This window comes from Rutidosis leptorrhynchoides, chromosome 4, assembly GCF_046630445.1.
Source record: "Rutidosis leptorrhynchoides isolate AG116_Rl617_1_P2 chromosome 4, CSIRO_AGI_Rlap_v1, whole genome shotgun sequence".
NCBI lineage: Eukaryota > Viridiplantae > Streptophyta > Magnoliopsida > Asterales > Asteraceae > Rutidosis > Rutidosis leptorrhynchoides.
Window position 1 is genome coordinate 556977480 of NC_092336.1, and position 18541 is coordinate 556996020.

The 18541-nt window shown below is 33.2% G+C and overlaps 2 protein-coding genes across 2 annotated transcripts in view; one reads left to right on the forward strand and one right to left on the reverse strand.

The window, feature by feature from the left end:
- LOC139842702 (heat shock cognate 70 kDa protein-like) overlaps window positions 1-12410 on the forward strand; it is a 78055-nt gene extending 65645 nt beyond the window's left edge. Inside the window, exons 3-4 of the mRNA XM_071832816.1 lie at window positions 8829-9113; window positions 10783-12410. Of these exons, the coding sequence (XP_071688917.1) occupies window positions 8829-9113; window positions 10783-12410 (1913 nt within the window). The remainder of the gene's footprint in view (window positions 1-8828; window positions 9114-10782) is intronic.
- A 523-nt stretch (window positions 12411-12933) lies between these two features.
- LOC139845249 (beta-xylosidase/alpha-L-arabinofuranosidase 2-like) lies at window positions 12934-18321 on the reverse strand. Its single transcript, XM_071835501.1, has 7 exons — window positions 17908-18321; window positions 15880-16167; window positions 15581-15750; window positions 15295-15392; window positions 14862-15212; window positions 13918-14328; window positions 12934-13528 (listed from the first exon to the last, which is right to left on the reverse strand). The coding sequence occupies exons 1-7, from the start codon at window positions 18319-18321 to the stop codon at window positions 12957-12959; spliced, it is 2304 nt and encodes a 767-aa protein (XP_071691602.1). The 3' UTR covers window positions 12934-12956.
- Window positions 18322-18541: the final 220 nt, after the last annotated feature.

Sequence of the window (18541 nt, forward strand, 5' to 3'; positions counted from 1 at the left end):
ACTAGAAAGGTTAAATTGCCTACTTGAACGGGTAGGTTGTCAGCAATTCCAACTGGGTGCTTAATGGTTTGATCAAAGAGTCGAACACTCATATCCGTTGGACTTAACTTACCTACACCTAATCTCTTATATAAGGAAAGAGGCATAACACTTACACTTGCACCTAAATCTGCTAGTGCATCATACATGACACAATCACTAAGTAGACAAGGAACAATAAATTCACCCGGATCACCTACCCTAGGTGGAGGTTTTGGTGGAACTGTCTTCACCGGGTTTATATTTACGGCTTTTGTTTCTTGCACTTTCTTATTCTTTTTCTTCTTCTTCTTTCCAGAGGTATCACAATCTTTATTACCTATCACTTGCTCATACTCAACTCCTTTTCTTGGAAACGGGATGGGTGGTTTGTATGGTGCCACCACTGGCTTTACATACTCGGGTGGTGGTGGTGTAACTTCTTCATTGTTACTCACATCTAAAACCTTCCCATCTTCTGATGCTGGTTTTTCAGAATTCGTTGACACCATATTAACATTCTCATTCCGAGGATTTACTTCAGTATTACTCGGTAGCTTTCCTTGTTCCCTCTCACTCATCATGCTAGCAAGAGTACCTACGTGTTTTTCTAGATTCAAAATGGAAGCTTGTTGAGTTCTTAATGACTGATCAAACCTCTCGTTCGTTTGGGTTTGAGATGTAATGAATTGTGTTTGAGATTCAATCAGCTTTGCCATCATTTCTTCTAGATTTGGCTTTTTCTCTTCGGGTTGTTGTGGTGGTTTATACAAGCTAGGTCTTTGTTGATTGAAAGTGTTGTTTTGAGTTGGTTGGTTATTCGGACCTTGTTGGTTATACCAGTTATTTTCGGGTCCTTTTGGATTGTAAAGAATGTTTTGATTTCGATTTAAGTTTAGCCTTGGCGGTTGATAATTATTTTGATAATTATTTCCCGGCCTTTGGTTCATATAGGAAACATTCTCTCGTTGTTCCATCGTTGGTTCAATGTGACAATCTTTCAATAAGTGTGGTCCACCGCATTGCTCACAACTGATTCGTATTGCGTGAATATCTTTATTCATATTTTCCATTCGTCTTTCGAAAGCATCTATTTTTGCGGAAACGGAATCAAAGTCATGGCTAGAATCGGCTCTAGCCACTTTAGATGATCGAAAGATATCTTTTTCTTGATGCCACTCATGTGAGTGGGAGGCTGTGCTATCAATGATCTTGTAAGCTTCAGTTGCGGTTTTCTTCATAATGGATCCACCAGCAGTTATGTCGATGTCTTTTCGTGTGGCGATGTCTACGCCTTTATAGAAGATTTGTACTATTTGAAAAGTATCTAATCCGTGTTGAGGACATCCTCTCAACATCCTTCCGAATCTTGTCCACGCCTCATATAATGTTTCATTTGGATTTTGCGCGAACGTAACAATTTCTCCTTGAAGTCTCACGGCTTTGGATGCCGGAAAGAATCGTTTAAGAAATTTTTCAACTAAAACATCCCATGTGTCAATCGCCCCTTCAGGTAACGATTCTAACCAATCTTTGGCTTCTCCCTTTAAAGTCCAGGGAAACAACATGAGATAGATCTGCTCATCTTCCACTTCTCGGATTTTGAATAGTGTACAAATTCTTTTAAACGTACGAAGGTGTTCGTTAGGATCTTCATTCGGTGCACCACTGAATTGGCATTGGTTAGTTACCATGTGTAGAATTTGTCCTTTGATTTCATAATCTGGCGCATTAACTTCTGGCTTAATAATGGCGTGACCTTGGCCCGTGCGTGTGGCTCTCATTCGATCTTCCATACTTAGAGGTTCCGTTACTTCCATAATTGAATTTGTTGAATACGAATCACTAGAGGATTCTGATTTAACGGTTTGTGGTTCAGGAGGAATAATTAGTGGTTCAGGATCTTGGAATTGTCCTTGAATATGTTCCGGGTTCTTAATTGTGAAGTCGGGTTCAAAAGATGGATTATCGGAAATTTGAGTTGGAGTTCTTGTTCGACTAGATGACGATTCTAAAGAAAAATCAACGGCGACAATATTTGCTAGATGTCTTGATCGAGTTACAGGTGGTGAACGTATGAAAGGTGGTGAACGTTTTGCTCGGTGCATTCACTGAATATCCTATTAGTTTTTAAAAAGGAAAGAAAAATTATAATAAGTTATCCAATTAATAGACTTTTCTGATTTTGCCCACGTTTCGAATAGCCAAAAGATGCAGCAGAGGGGCAGGATTCGTTTGGTCTCAATATAATTGAGGACTGTTTGGCTCCAATAACCCGGTCCACGTACAAATCCAACTATTACTACGAACCAGAAAATTTTGATGTCTATCAATTTAACCACTTAAAATAAATTTTCGTAATTTTAAGAAATTTAGATAAGAAGTAGAATAAAATTCTAAGTCCTAAAAACTAGAATGGCGAGAAATAAGAGAGAAAAAGATTGCGCGTCGAAAAATGTCGAAAAAGAAAAAATGGTTGAAAAATAAAAGGTGACGGAAAAATAAAAGAAACTTATCAAAACTTAAAAATACTTAACTAATTTAACCTTATTACTACAACTAACTTAAAATTATAATCGCAAATTGAAATTACTAATTGGAATGATAATTGATACATAGTAAAAGGTCTAAAAATATTAAAGCTTACAGGAAAAGACTAAATCCCAAATGGAAATAACTTAAAAAGAAACTAAAACTTAAAAAGGCGTCGCAAAATTCTAAAGCACCTAAATCTTAGTCTAAAGAAAAAAGCACTTAAGGAATTCTACGGCAAAGCCTAAAAATCTAGGAGTAAAAATAACTATAGCAAAAACTAAGTTTAAAATTAAATATGAGCTAAAAATACAAAAGTTACGCTACAACGATTAAAAAGGTACAAAATATAAAAATATACAAAAAGTTGTAAAAAGTACAATTTTTATAAAAATATTATTTTATATTATTTATTTAATAAAACTATTAATTTTACAATTTAATAAAAACTTATTTAAACTAAATACATAAATAAAAATAAAACTTAAAACTAATAATAATAATAATAATAATTAGGTTTTAATAATAATAATAATTAAAAATAACCCGTGATTAGGGTTTTTGTCCGTGTGTCAGAAGGCCTCCGCGAGTCGCGGCAAATAAAGAGGAAAACTCCGCGAGTCGCGGGGTTCAGGAATTCAGTTGACAGCTTTTGTTTTTACGCGTTTTTCTTTTTTTTTTTTTTTATTTTTCTGTTTTTTAATTAAATAAAAGATATTAAAATTAAAACTTATATTTTTATAAACTAAAATAAAAATAAAGAAACTTTTAAAACTTAACTATTTAACAAAGTCTTAAAAATACATACATTTTTTTTTTTTTTTTCGTTTTTTTTTTTTTTTTTTTTTTTAAAAAAAAAAACGATTTTTTTTTTTTTTTTTTTTTTTTTTTTTTTTTTTTTTTTTAAAAAAAAAAACGCTTTTTTTTTTCTTTTAAAAAAAACGATTTTTTTTTTTTTTTTTTTTTTTTTTTTTTTTTTAATTCATTTACTATTCATGAATAGTAAATGAAAATAAATTAATTAATTTACTATTCACATGAAAGCGACATGATAGCAATTATTAATTATAAGTTACATAATATACCCCTGAAGTATTTAATAAATACGACTTTTTTTTTTTAAAATTTACGTAAAGATTCTTAAATATTTTTATATTATTATATTCTATTTCAATATTATTATATTATTATATTCTATTTCAATATTATTATATTATTATATTTTATTTCAATATTATTATAATTAAAAATATAGCGTTTTAGCGCTCCCCGGCAGCGGCGCCAAAAACTTGATGATGTAGCGTGAGGGTACGAAATAGTATTATTTTTAATACAAAATACTACAAAATATGACACAAGTTTTATTAATTTACGGATGGGATATACCTAAACCTTGCTACAACACTATAGGCAGTGTACCTAATCGTAGAGTAGTGTAGTTTTTAGTAAGTCCGGTTCGTTCCACAGGGAGCTGGTGATACTTACTATATTTTTAACTATATTTATACAAAATATATATAATTATATAAGTAGTAATATTATTATAAAAGGGGGGTTTTACCGTTTAATGACCGGTTTGTCGATTCTATATTTTAAGCGTAAAGATAAATGACGATAATTAAAGTGCGTAAAATAATGACAATAAATAAAATGACAGTAAATAAAATTGCGAGTAATAAAATGACAGTAAATAAAGATACGATGAGAAATATAATAAAAGAATTATGCTTATTTAAACTTCCGTAATCATGATGTTTGACGTGTTGATTTTAATTTATTACCATGGGTTAATTGTCCTTTGTCCTGGTTTATTTGATACGTCTATCTGGTTTTTGTCCATAATAGTCCATCGGTCATAAATATAAAGTGCGAGTATCCTCGTCAAATTACCCTTATACCCGAAGTCAAATATTCCAACTGATTAAGGATTTAAACTGTGACGCAGTTATCACTTCTGTCAACAATTACACCAGTTATCACTGTATGTAATCCACCCCTGTTTTAATTAGTTTATGAATATTAATTCATCCACTTGATCAGAATGAATAATCAATTACCCAACCCAATTGATTAATTAAATGATTATAACAGATTCCATATGAACATCACTAAATAGGACAACCATAATCATTATTAATTATTAGGTTAATTAATTTGAAGATAGGTTCGACAGACTCCAATGAGTTGTCACTCAATTAGACAATACCCCCCATCTATTAATAGTCAATAGTTCAATTTCCACAAGTGTCGGTCTTTTGCCCAAACCTTAATTATGGTACAAAGCCCAATTACCCAATTTTAGTAATTAGCCCAACATCATGATTACTTCGTTTTAAATAAGCATAATAATAACTTAGCTACGAGACATTAATGTAAAAAGGTTGAACATAACTTACAGTGATTAAAAATAGCGTAGCGTTACACGGACAGAATTTCGACTTACACACTCAAACGATCTCTATCATAAATCTTATTATTATCATAATTTAAAATTAAAATTAAGATTATTGTTATATCTTATTAAGTTAACATTATGATAGAGATATAGAATATAGATATTGATATTTGATATTAAGGATAAAAAAATCGAAAGGTAGAAGAAAAAAAAGATCGGAAGAAAAAATCTCCATTTCTCAATTCATCGTAAATCATCGTTTTATAGCGAAATTAGAATTTGAAATTTTCATTTACGACCCCTGAACTATGCTCAATTAACAACTTTTTATTATTTAATATTATTCTTATTATGAATTATTTAAATATTATATTTTATTCTTGTGCATAGTTGACTCGTAATTTTTACACCGTTGCGTCGAGCGCTGAAAGTTGGTTCATGCCTCGGTTCCGGATTTTCGAACGTCCTTTCGTACAATTTTATATCTTGTACTTTGCGTTTTGTAACTTGTACTCTTGTCATTTTTAGACGTTCTTCATCAATAAATTGAACCTTTTGAATTGTATCTTGTACATTTGAGCTTTTTGGACGTTTTGGTCTTTCAAATCTTCGTTTTTGTCTTTAAATCTTCATTTTCGAGCGATTTGCGTCTTTCGTCTTCGCACTTATTTATTTAACTATTACAACTAAAAATAAGGAAATTACATTTAAAAACTTTACATATTGGAACGATATTGCTACTAAATATATGTTAATTTACGGATGGGATATACCTAAACCTTGCTACAACACTATAGGCAGTGTACCTAATCGTAGAGTAGTGTAGTTTTTAGTAAGTCCGGTTCGTTCTACAGGGAGCTGGTGATACTTACTATATTTTTAACTATATTTATACAAAATATATATAATTATATAAGTAGTAATATTATTATAAAAGGGGGGTTTTACCGTTTAATGACCGGTTTGTCGATTCTATATTTTAAGCGTAAAGATAAATGACGATAATTAAAGTGCGTAAAATAATGACAATAAATAAAATGACAGTAAATAAAATTGCGAGTAATAAAATGACAGTAAATAAAGATACGATGAGAAATATAATAAAAGAATTATGCTTATTTAAACTTCCGTAATCATGATGTTTGACGTGTTGATTTTAATTTATTACCATGGGTTAATTGTCCTTTGTCCTGGTTTATTTGATACGTCTATCTGGTTTTTGTCCATAATAGTCCATCGGTCATAAATATAAAGTGCGAGTATCCTCGTCAAATTACCCTTATACCCGAAGTCAAATATTCCAACTGATTAAAGATTTAAACTGTGACGCAGTTATCACTTCTGTCAACAATTACACCAGTTATCACTGTATGTAATCCACCCCTGTTTTAATTAGTTTATGAATATTAATTCATCCACTTGATCAGAATGAATAATCAATTACCCAACCCGAATAATTAATTAAATGATTATAATAGATTCCATATGAACGTCACTAAATAGGACAACCATAATCATTATTAATTATTAGGATAATTAATTTGAAGATAGGTTCGACAGACTCCAATGAGTTGTCACTCAATTAGACAATACCCCCCATCTATTAATAGCCCATAGTTCAATTTCCACAAGTGTCGTTCTTATGTTCAAACCCCAATTATGGTACAAAGCCCAATTACCCAATTTTAGTAATTAGCCCAACATCATGATTACTTCATTTTAAATAAGCATAATAACGACTTAGCTACGAGACATTAATGTAAAAAGGTTGAACATAACTTACAATGATTAAAAATAGCGTAGCGTTACACGGACAGAATTTCGACTTACACACTCAAACGATCTCTATCATAAATCTTATTATTATCATAATTTAAAATTAAAATTAAGATTATTGTTATATCTGATTACATTAACATTATGATAGAGAATTATAAATATAGATATTGATATTTGATATAGAAAAATAAGAAAAAAAATAGAAAGAAAAAAAAGATCGAAAATATCTCTCTCCCTTCTCATCGTTACAATCGTTCCATTTATAGGCTAAATTGTAAATTGAATTTTCATTTACGACCCCTGAACTATGCTCAATTAACAACTTTTTATTATTTAATATTATTCTTATTATGATTTATTTAAATATTATATTTTATTCTTGTGCATAGTTGACTCGTAATTTTTACACCGTTGCGTCGAGCGTTGAGAGTTGGTTCATGTCCTGGTTCCGGATTTTCGAACGTCCTTTCGTACAATTTTATATCGTGTACTTTGCGTTTTGTAACTTGTACTCTTGTCATTTTTAGACGTTCTTCATCAATAATTTGAACCTTTTTGATTGTATCTTGTACTTTTGAGCTTTTTGGACCTTTGTGTCTTCAATTCGTCGTTTTCGCCTTTTGTCTTCGCACTTATTTAAAATAAACGAATATTACTTGAAAATAGAACAATTGCAACTAAAATCTTGTCTTTCTTGGGGGATTTTGCTATGAAATATATGTTCCTTTTTAGCCTTATCAATTACATGTCACGTACGCGGGTATCGAGGTGAGTGTAATAATTGTATGTATGAATGCATAGATTATATGTGTAACTCGTAGCCAAACCGGCGAATATTTGACTTTGAGTAAGATCGTGGACTATGAGTTAGACCACACGGTAATGTGGACTATGAGTTAGACCACACGGTAACGTGGACTATGAGTTAGACCACACGATAACGTGGACTATGAGTTAGACCACACGATAACGTGGACTATGAGTTAGGCCACTTAAGTGGACTATGAGTTAGACCACTTGGCGTCTAGCAACTTCGATTAGACACTAGATGATGTTTGGGCGGCCACCCGGTGATTAAGATGTCCTTATGTATTATGATAAGTGTTAACATTCGATTGATAATGAAGTAAAGGCGCGTTTGTATGAGATAACATGTTTATTACATTTACATGTTAACTTAATGATTTGATTGGTGATTTGATTAGTGATAAAGTGATGTATGCTCTTGTGTGATGACATGTTTATGCTTATATTTAAATGTCTATTTGGTGATATACTTTGACATGTATAATTTATGTGTATATGCATATTATTATTATACTCACTAAGCTTTGTAAGCTTACTCGTTGTTGTTGTTTCTTTTTATAGATTCGATTACGGGGAAGGAAACATGTAAGCTTGGCGATTAGCTTACATGCTTGACGGACGTTTGTTGGGCTCGGAAGATTTGTGCCTTTTTTTGGTGTTGCCTTAGTTGGGTAGTTTGTCCCAACACCATGCTCTTGTATTTGTGTCGAAAAGGTCGGTTTGCATTTTGGGTCAAAATTAACACCCTTGTTATGTAATTGGTCGAGTATTGTTGTGTTTATTAAAGGGATCGATTGATTTGACCTTAAAATTTAAAGACAGGCTGCTAATGAATGGTAAATGTTTGGAGGTCGTTTGGGTCATTTGAAATGGGTCAAATGTTTTAAATGTATGATGTGTAGAAAAAAAATAAGGTTGTCGTTTTCTGGAATTTGAGTCGAGGTTCGTTTCAAATGGATAGGATTATCTCAAAAAATAAAATATTAAAAATATTATACGTTTATGGGGTTTCCTCTTCTCGCTAATCCAAAAAAAATATTACTTGTAATTAATAACTTTTAGAACAGATATTTAATTTCTTTTAATATGAAACTTAGTGATAATAAATATAATTACTCCGCATAATTATAATTTCTAATCTTTTCTAAATTAAATAAAAAAGAAAAGGAAAAGCCCGATTTTTTCTGGATTTTGTAACCACAAAGATATATACTCGTATAGGATAAATCAAAACGTATCTTATTATATTAATTCAAAATTTGATTTTGATTATGATTTGGATGTGTACTCTATATAGACTACGTCACGTTTAAAACTGAAAAAAAAAAATACAATCCTAAACGAATTGACTTAAGAGTAATGGCGGAAGGAAGTGGAAGCGGCGACGTTTTGGCGATTGGGATTGATCTCGGAACAACGTATTCATGTGTTGGTGCATTGAAAGATGGTCGTATTGAGATCATACCTAATGAACAAGGCAACAGAACGACGCCGTCATGTGTTGCTTTCACTGATTCTCAACGTTTTGTTGGTGATGGTGCCAAAAATCAAGCACTTGTTAACTCAGCTAACACCATATTTGGTAACCATGCGTTTTATATTCTATTTACATCATTATGTATTATGTATTATCATTCATTGAAAGAGACGGTTAACGGTAAGTTGAAAAGGGCGGGTCCTCGATGTTGAGTGGTTGGGTTCGTTTTGATTGTTAATTTGGTGTTATTCCTTTTTACGTGTTGTATTCGGTTTGTTTCCTTAGTTTGTCTTTATGGTTTTTTGAGTTGTTAGGGATGCTCGTTTATAGGTAGTTTCGTTTATATAGTTGCTTTCTAGGTGCGAGCTTCCTCGTTTCTCCCGTCCTATTTTGTACTCCTTGTTGAGGGCGTTTTTCTTTTAAAAACGACCTCGTTTCTATATGAGTATTCGTTTTTTTGCAACAAAAAAAAAATTATTATGTAGTCTTTGTAATCTATTAATCATACAATAGTTTTTATAGTCTGATAAATTTCAAAATAACTGCAGAAAACTTGTGAGTAATTGTTTATATACATCGAATTGAATATAAAAGAAAATTAATTAACAGACTAAATGTATAGTAGGTGACCGGATGTAAGTAAAAAGAGGACCTTTATGTTCCCATTTACTTATAACAGCATGCCGAAAAGTGAATGTATTTTTAGTTAAGATCTTTGATTTGAACTTAGGGTGTAAACAAGGCTTCATTAAATTTCAAAAAGACTCATTTTATACATATAATATTTTAAATAGTTATTCAAAGAGAATTGAGCTCTTAACAAGTTGAACTTGAGTAGTTAGCGAGTAGCTTGGCTCATTTACTCTCCTTATTGTTTATGTTTAATTCTCATTTATATGTTTAAATTGTTGCATGGTTCATGTTAACATTTCTTTGTTTTTGATCCTTTGCGCTAGTTTAGTATCTTAAGTTCATCAGTGAACCTGCTTTCTTAACAAACAATTGACAATTCTTGCACCTTTGTTGGTTTGTGTTTGTTGTTTACAACTATACTAATTGTCACCCATACTTTCAAATTTGGATTTTGGGTCATGAAAAAAAAGCATGGCCATATAAACCCCAAACCTTAAGAAAGGTCCAATAAGTTTCCCACTAGCCTATTGGCCCGTATGGCCGTATACGAAATATAAAGAAAGAGGTCTAATGCGTATCAATTTCTAAAGCTCAATAAAGAATGATATGTCTAATGGGTCTTGTAAATGGGTCAAACGGGTCAAACATAAAGATCATAATAAGTTTCATTCGTCAAACATTTATGAAAGCATTTATGGTTATATCATTTATTATGTAACTTAATATATTTTTTCTTATATATATATATATATATATATATATATTAAATGTAAATAATATAATAACTAAAATAAGTTTTTTGACCCATGACCTGTTTCGACTCGTTACCCAACCTAACCTGACCTGGACCCGATCAAAAAACTGACCAGTTTGACCCATGATCAATTTCAACCCAAATACTATTTTGACATGTTACCCAAACCGACCCAACCTGACCCGTTTTCCAGGTATATTTACAACCTATTATGACTTATTAAGAGCTAACGACAAGCACACATATAAATGAGCTGCTACTAACAGTTATAGTTGATTGAGCACTTAAGTATCTGCCAAAGGTTTAGCTTTTATAAGTTGGGTTCTCATAATCTATCTGATGTTTAGTTTAGTTGGCCATTTTTATAACAAATTATCAACCTTTCAGATGCAAAGAGGTTGATAGGAAGGAGTTTCAGTGATGCCCAAGTTCAAGAAGACATAAAGTTGTGGCCTTTTAAGGTTACAGGTGGTCTTGGTGACACACCAACTATTGTTGTCTCATACAAAGGTCAAAAGAAGGAATTTTTGGTTGAAGAAATTTCATCAATGATTCTTGCTAAGATGAAAGAAAGCGCTGAAACGTATATTGGAGATGTTGTGAAGAATGCCGTTGTAACCGTCCCTGCTTATTTCAATGATGCACAACGTCAAGCTACAAAAGATGCGGGCACTATTGCTGGTTTAAACGTTGTTCGTATGATCAACGAGCCTACTGCAGCTGCAATTGCTTATGGTCTTAATAATAAGACATCTATTCGTGGCAAGATAAACGCGCTCGTTTTCGATTTGGGTGGTGGTACTTTCGATGTCTCTTTAATGACTATTGAGAAAGGTGATATTTTTGAGGTGAAAGGTGTTGCCGGTGACTGTCATTTAGGAGGTGAGGATTTTGATCATCAAATGGTGGAACATTGTGTTCAAGAATTTAAAAGGAAATTTAAATCGGATTTGAATGAGAACAAAAAAGCGTTGGGAAGGTTGAGATTTGCGTGCGAGAAAGCTAAAAGGATTCTATCGTCTACTACTCAAACGTCAATCGAATTGGAATGTTTGCACGAAGGAGTTGATTTTTCTATGAAATTTACTCGAGCTAAATTTGAAGAGTTGAACAGTAGCTTCTTTGAAAAGTGCATCAAGACCGTTGAGAATTGTTTAAACGATGCAGGGATTAAGAAGTCGTGTGTGGATGAGATAATTCTCGTTGGCGGGTCCACTAGGATACCGAAGGTACAACAAATGTTGCAGGACTTTTTTGATGGTAAGCAGTTATGCAAAAGCGTGAACCCTGATGAAGCGGTTGCATATGGTGCAGCCGTTTTGGCTGCAAAGTTGAATGGTTCGAGTAATAGGAGTGTCCAAGATGTGGTGTTATCGGATGTAACTCCGTTATCGCTTGGTATCGCAGTACGGGGTGATAAACTTAGTGTTGTGATTCCAAAAAATACCCCGATTCCTACAAGTAATGCTAAAAATTATTATACAGTAGCTGACGACCAAACTTTGATAAATATCAATGTGTATCAAGGTGAAAGATCTAGAGATAAAGATAACCACTTTTTGGGTCACTTTAGTGTTGATGGAATACCGCCTGCACCTAAAGGAGAAGGTAAAGTATTGGTGTGCTTTGAGATAGATGCTAATGGTATTCTTACTGTTACTGGTGGGGTAGAAGCGACTGGTAAGGTAGCGAAGATTACAATCGATAATGAAAAGAGAAGGCTTTCGAAGGACGAGATTGAGAGGATGGTAAGAGAGGCTGAGGTGTACAAATTTGAGGATGTGGAATTTAAGAAGAAAGCGGATGCGCATAATGATTTGGAAGATGAGTTGTACAAAATGAGGAAGAAGATTAAAGAGAATAATGTTATGAATTTGTCTAATGAGAAGTTGAAGGAAATGGAGAAAGTTGTTGATGACACAACCAAGTGGCTTGAGGATAATCAAGATGCACCTTTTGCTGAGCTTCAGGTTAAGAAGATTCACCTTGAGTTTGTTTGCAAACTGCTGATTTAGCTCTTGATTATGGGCAGTAAACTTTGAGAATATTTAGGGTTTTGTTTACTGTTTGCTTTTAATTATGTTTGCTCTATGGATTTTGTGTTTTGAAGATTTGGTTTTGGATTTGAATTTTGTTGCTTTTCTGGTTTCTCAAGTTTTTCTTAGGTAACTAATCCAGTTAATTTGGTTTATTCAGGATGACTTAAGTCAACTTTATCAATTTCATACATTTGTGTATCTTCTTCAACCTGAAGAAAGTAGCACAATCACTTTATGCTTTAAATGTTGGTATATTTTATGTCTGGTTGTATTCTTGTTGCATTTTTAAAGTTTAGCGGTTTATACAAATAAGTATGAAGTTATGAACTTCTATAATATGTTTACATCTATTTGGTCTCACACTAATAAAAGGAAAAATTAAAACTTCTTGTTACCGAATGCTTTTTTATTAATAAATAAAAATTGCATCTTGCGATGACTTTTAGTTCAATTTCTTGATGAATTTTGACAACCAACACCCCAAAAAAAAAAAAAAAAAAAGTAATTACAAAAAAATCCACATCATATCCTAACATTTAAGGAATGTTTCAAGTTCCCCACATGAAGAATATGTTGACCCAATGCAACTTTTCTATTACCAACTTCATCAACTAAACTCAAATCCTTACAAACATCCACATTAAACCTAACCACATTTTGTTGTCTTGGTGCCAACTTCACCTTTTGGAACCCCAACAAGTGTTTTTGTGGTGCATTATGAACAGATGGTGGTGACGAAAACAAGAACACAGTGTGGCTCCCACCCATTGTTCCACTATTTGTCACCCTTAAATGAATGTTAAATGCTAAATTCTTGCATGTTTCCTCAGCTGTTTCAATTGACTTGCAAGCAGATGATCGACAAACGTGTCCTTCTTCTAGTGGTACGGATACTAGCTTAGGTGCTTCAACTAGGTGGTGACTAAACTCAGAATAACTTAGCCCATCACCAAATGTATATACTGTCTCTCCTTTGTAGAACCGGTAGGTTCGACCTGGGTAGCCTGTGGCTGGGTCCGGTCTCATGTTCATGTTGGTCATGTTCACCTTATCTGTATACGATTCTGGGTACCATGACATTGGTAATCTTCCACCTGAATATAGTAACATACAACATAGATGTGAATTTTTAGGATAAGGTACTTTGAAGAATATTAAGAAAATAAATAAATAAAAAGACAAAATATGATTGCTAATCCTCTTGTTTGTATCAGAAATTACCGGTGGTCCCTCTACTTTTTTCTCGTCATGGATGGTCCCTGTGGTTTTCATTTTGAATCACCGATGGTCCCCGTGGTGCATATCCACAGGGACCATCCTTGATGAAAAAATACAAACCACAAAGACCACCGGTGATTCAAATGCAAATCACAGGGACCATACTTGATGGTAAAAAGTATGGTAAAAAGTACAGGGACCACTAATGATTTCTGACACAAACCAGCAAGACCATTCGTGATATTTTGTCAAATAAGAAACTTACTTGGATTATATTGGCCAAAAACAATATCGGCAAGTGCAGCACCACCTGCTTCACCAGGGAAACCGACCCATAAAATGCTGGTGATTTTTGGGTCATCTTTAGCGAACTGAACGTCCATCCCTCCACCGGACATTATAACAACAATCACCGGGCCTTTAGATACACTTGCAACCTCTTTAATCAAAAGGTTTTGTTGGCCCGGAAGAGTAATACTAATTCGATCTCGACTCTCGGTTTCTATAGACTGATCTGTACCCATTACTAAAACCACAGCGTCAGCTGCAGCTGCAACTTTTTTAGCTTCATCTACTTGTGCAGTACCACACCCTACATCTGTACAACCTGCCTGGTATACGGTTGCCACCGAGGCTATTAGTCCTTGAAGTGGAGTTGTATATTTGCAAGGGGTACCTGCATTCATAGGATGAGAGTTAAGATTTTTCTAGAAACAAAGCTAGAGATATTTTGAGTCATGTACTTATGAATGGTTTGGTTCGCATTGCTTTAATCTCAAACAGGTCAAATACAAAAATAATTAAAAAAACAGGTCAAACAGGTTGAAAGTCATCCAAAGTGTATACTCAATGCGTACAGCCAGGGGCGGACCATAGAAGGGTCAACCGGGGTCAGCCGCCCCGACCAAATTTTTTTCAGTATATTTATGTGTTAAAGTTTGTAGTATATTTATATGTTAAAAATCGACGTTTTGCCCCCATTTTTTTCCAATTTTTTTACATTTTGCACCCGTCTAACAAATTCCTTTATCCGCCACTGCATACAGCCATCATAATATGGCTTAATGAAACTATTACTGCAACAATATGGTTTTTGTAATCACACTTAACACGAGTTTATGACTCACTATGATCAAAGTGGTTATGCTCCAACACACCTTGATCCAGTTTTGACTTTAACTAAAGAATTTTACTAGTAAGGAAATTTACCTTCATAGTTTCCGATCATGGTTTTTGTGACGTTAGCATTAGGCCCAATTACAGCTAGAGACTTGATGGATGCTGGAGACAGAGGCAAGGATCCAACAGTGTTCTTGAGCAGCACTATTCCTTGTCTTGCTGCTTCACGGGCTAACTCCTGGTTAGCCGGAGTGCAAACATCTTTTGGGCCTAGTTTTCCGTATAAATGGTTGCTTGGATTACCATCAAAGAACCCAAGTCTCATAAGTGTTGCAAAGTTGTTAGTAACAGCCCTATCGACCTCCGTTTCTTTCACCAGCCCTGCTTTAATCGCAGCTTCTGTGTGTTGGCTTAAGAAACTGCCACAGTTAAGATCCAACCCTGCATTTTTTTTTTCTTTTAAAAAACGAAGTACACTAACCTTTACACAAAGTATTAAGCACAGTTATTCAAGTCAAATTACCTGCTATTAATGCATCAGCTGCTACTTTTTCGGGCGTTGTTTCCCAGTGCTGGGAATTGAGCATCACGTCTAGCGAATCACAGTCTGAACTTATGTATCTGCACAGACAACAATCTTTCAATAAGGTATGCCCATAAAGACCGTACATTTGGTCCTAATCAGGTTTAGTGGGCTGTTTGGACCAGCCAAAGAAAGTTTTTATGTCTATTCTTGCAAGTTAATAATAAGAACAGAAAATATTGTGCAAGTATTATATGCAGAAAGTCAAAACATTTATGGTTTTTACCCGTTTAAATTCCATTCGCCTCGAATAACTCCAGTAAGAAGATCCTGATCACCGCAGGTCGGTTTTCCATTTACTTGATTGTAAGAACACATAACACTTGCAACATTGCCATCCAAAACACAGCTCTTGAATGGTGGTTGATATGTATCATCCATATCTTGTTTTGTAACCTTTAAAAACAACAAAAACCATTTAATTATTTATAATAATGTACGTGTATCATAAGTCTTTGCACAGGTGGAAAAATGGGTTATGTAATGGGTCAAAGTGGGTGATCTCTAAATAATAATTATATTTACCACAGCGTTAAAATGGTAACGGTCAATGCCTTTCCAATTATCAACATCATATGCGGTGTAATGCTTACAACAAGCTCCAACTTTGAGCCGATCTTTATCACCATCATCACTCTCTTGTAAACCTTGAACGTAAGCCGCTCCATATTTACTTGTTAGAACCGGGTCTTCACCCGGGGTCTCTTGACCTCGACCCCACCTTGGATCTCGAAAAATATTTATATTAGGTGACCAATATGTTAGTCCTGCCAAACCAACGTTGTACATCGCTCTAGCTTCAGTAGAAACTACCTATATTCATTAAAAAAGTAACTAACTTTAGATCAAACATAAAGTTGCTGCAGTTATTGATTGTACCTTCAAAAGTTCAAAGTCTGCATAGTGTAACAGAATCTTAAATGAACTAAAGGCAGTCCAGACACTTTTTTTATTCTTGAAAAAAAAAAAAAAAAAAAAAAATGTACTCTGTATATAAATTTGGAAAGTTCTAATGTTAGGCTTCTTTACATTTTGATCACCCTGCTATTATTCCCATATATCCAAAATCATGTATAATTTTTATTGCATAATGCTAAAGTCATAAAAGAACTACCAACTCTGTAAATAGCAGTTAGGCTTTTAGATTTTTGAAATCAAGAATAATTTTTATAAGACATATAATAGATGTCTTTTTTGAATAATAACTACTAAGTCATCTTAAAAAAAGTTAAAGAGTCATTTTAATGGTATTGTAGGACAATTTTATTTAGCTCTAACTGAATTATTAGTAAGGTTATACTTGAATCTAGAGTTAAATTCACTCAATAGCAAATCTACTTTATGTCAATTTAATTTAACTAAATTGTCGTTGTTCATTCTTTGCAAGTTGCAACACATTATAAATCATTTTAACAACTAGATGTTTCATGTTTCATGTGCAATGCGATATAGTACTATTTACATCTTGAATTGACAAAAGATGAAATATGATGTAATAATACAGATATGATGGTTGTTAGCAGTATAGCAAGCTGGCGCCTGAAGTTACTTTGCTATATAAAAAAATCATATCCATTTATTTCTTTTCTAAATATATAGAAAAATACTTATATTGTGTCATATTTTTATAAAAAATTAAATTTAAATATTAATTTTTACATGAGTTTATAACTTTAAATTTCAACAATTGGTTTGAATTTAAAATTCTTTGATGATTAGTAATGCAAATAAAATTATTCTGATACATGTGTTGAATTTGTTTCTAGGTGATATTGCTGTACATACATGTGTAATGTGATACCTAGTGCTCCTTGCACTCACCATGTACATATCTATTTATTTATATATAATATTCATATTGCCTTTAAAAAAAATAAAAAAAAAATTATTCTGATTATTTTATGATAATCAAGGCAATTCACATACCCCCGATAGGAATTTATCCATAAATATAATCACGACGGAGTTTGAACCTTCAACATCTTTACTTAAAAGGCTTTTCGAATAGTGTTAGGCTATTACAAGTTTGGTGCTTACTAATGTAGCTACAAGTAACTGGTCCCTCACACTACCAAACAACAATTATTAGTTTATTGCTAATTTTCATGTTGTTGGATAATCTTTCATCAAAAGTGTTTTGGTTTTTGATAACTTCAATGAAACACATATATCTATATAATATAAAATATATTTATATTTAAAATAATATAAGTATACCCTACTCAAGTTCTTAAAATCCAAAACAAAAAAACACGAATCTTGTTTACCGTAATTGGATTTTAAGATCTAACCTACCAGATAACTCTATAGTGATTAAATATTTCAATGTCATCAAAGTAACATTATCATGTTATGGTTGTACTCAGTAACATATACAAAATAATAATCAGTTCAAAATGTTGCATTTAAACAATATGTCTTGCACATTAATTTACGGTGCTTATGGTTATTAACAAATAGTCCGTACTAATTAGGTTGGTTATTAGCATATTTTGATCCCAATTGTTTTAAATACTACTACTAATAACTTAAGTAATGCTGTAATGTACATACCTTTCCAATGGTTTTGAACAAAGTTTCATTGAATGAGGCGGCTGTGAGAATGACTTGAGGGAAGCTAGTGGCTCCAGGGACCAGCCCGGAGAAATGGGTCCCCGGGCCCACATACGAAACACCGTGCAACGCTTCCGACCACCATTCGTATTTCGGTATCCCAAGCCGGTCAATGCTACCAGCATTATCAACCAAGTTCACAATCTTTTCTTGCAATGTTAGTCTTTTAACTAAATCATTGACTCTAGTTTTCACATCTAATGAAGCGTCACAAAAAGAATAGTTTTTTAAGCCCGGGTTCTTATCGATATCGCAAGCGAAAACCGGGCTGTTTTGGGCTGAAACATTGGTTAGTAATACTATGAAGATTAAAGGAATGGCAAAAACAGAGGATGCTCTGTTTTTGGAGGTCATTTTTTGGTGTGAAGGCAATGTGTGAGTTTGGGTGTATTTTATAGGGATGGGGTTTGAAACGCATGTTGTTTTGTAGTAACCCGTGATATTTTATTCGACTGTGACTCTGTGAGACAATTTATGTGTGTGTATTTTGTGTGAATTTAGTGTGTGTAAGAGATGGAAGGAATCAAGTTGGAGGGCATTTTTTCAAGAAAAAACATTAGTCCGTGAAATATTT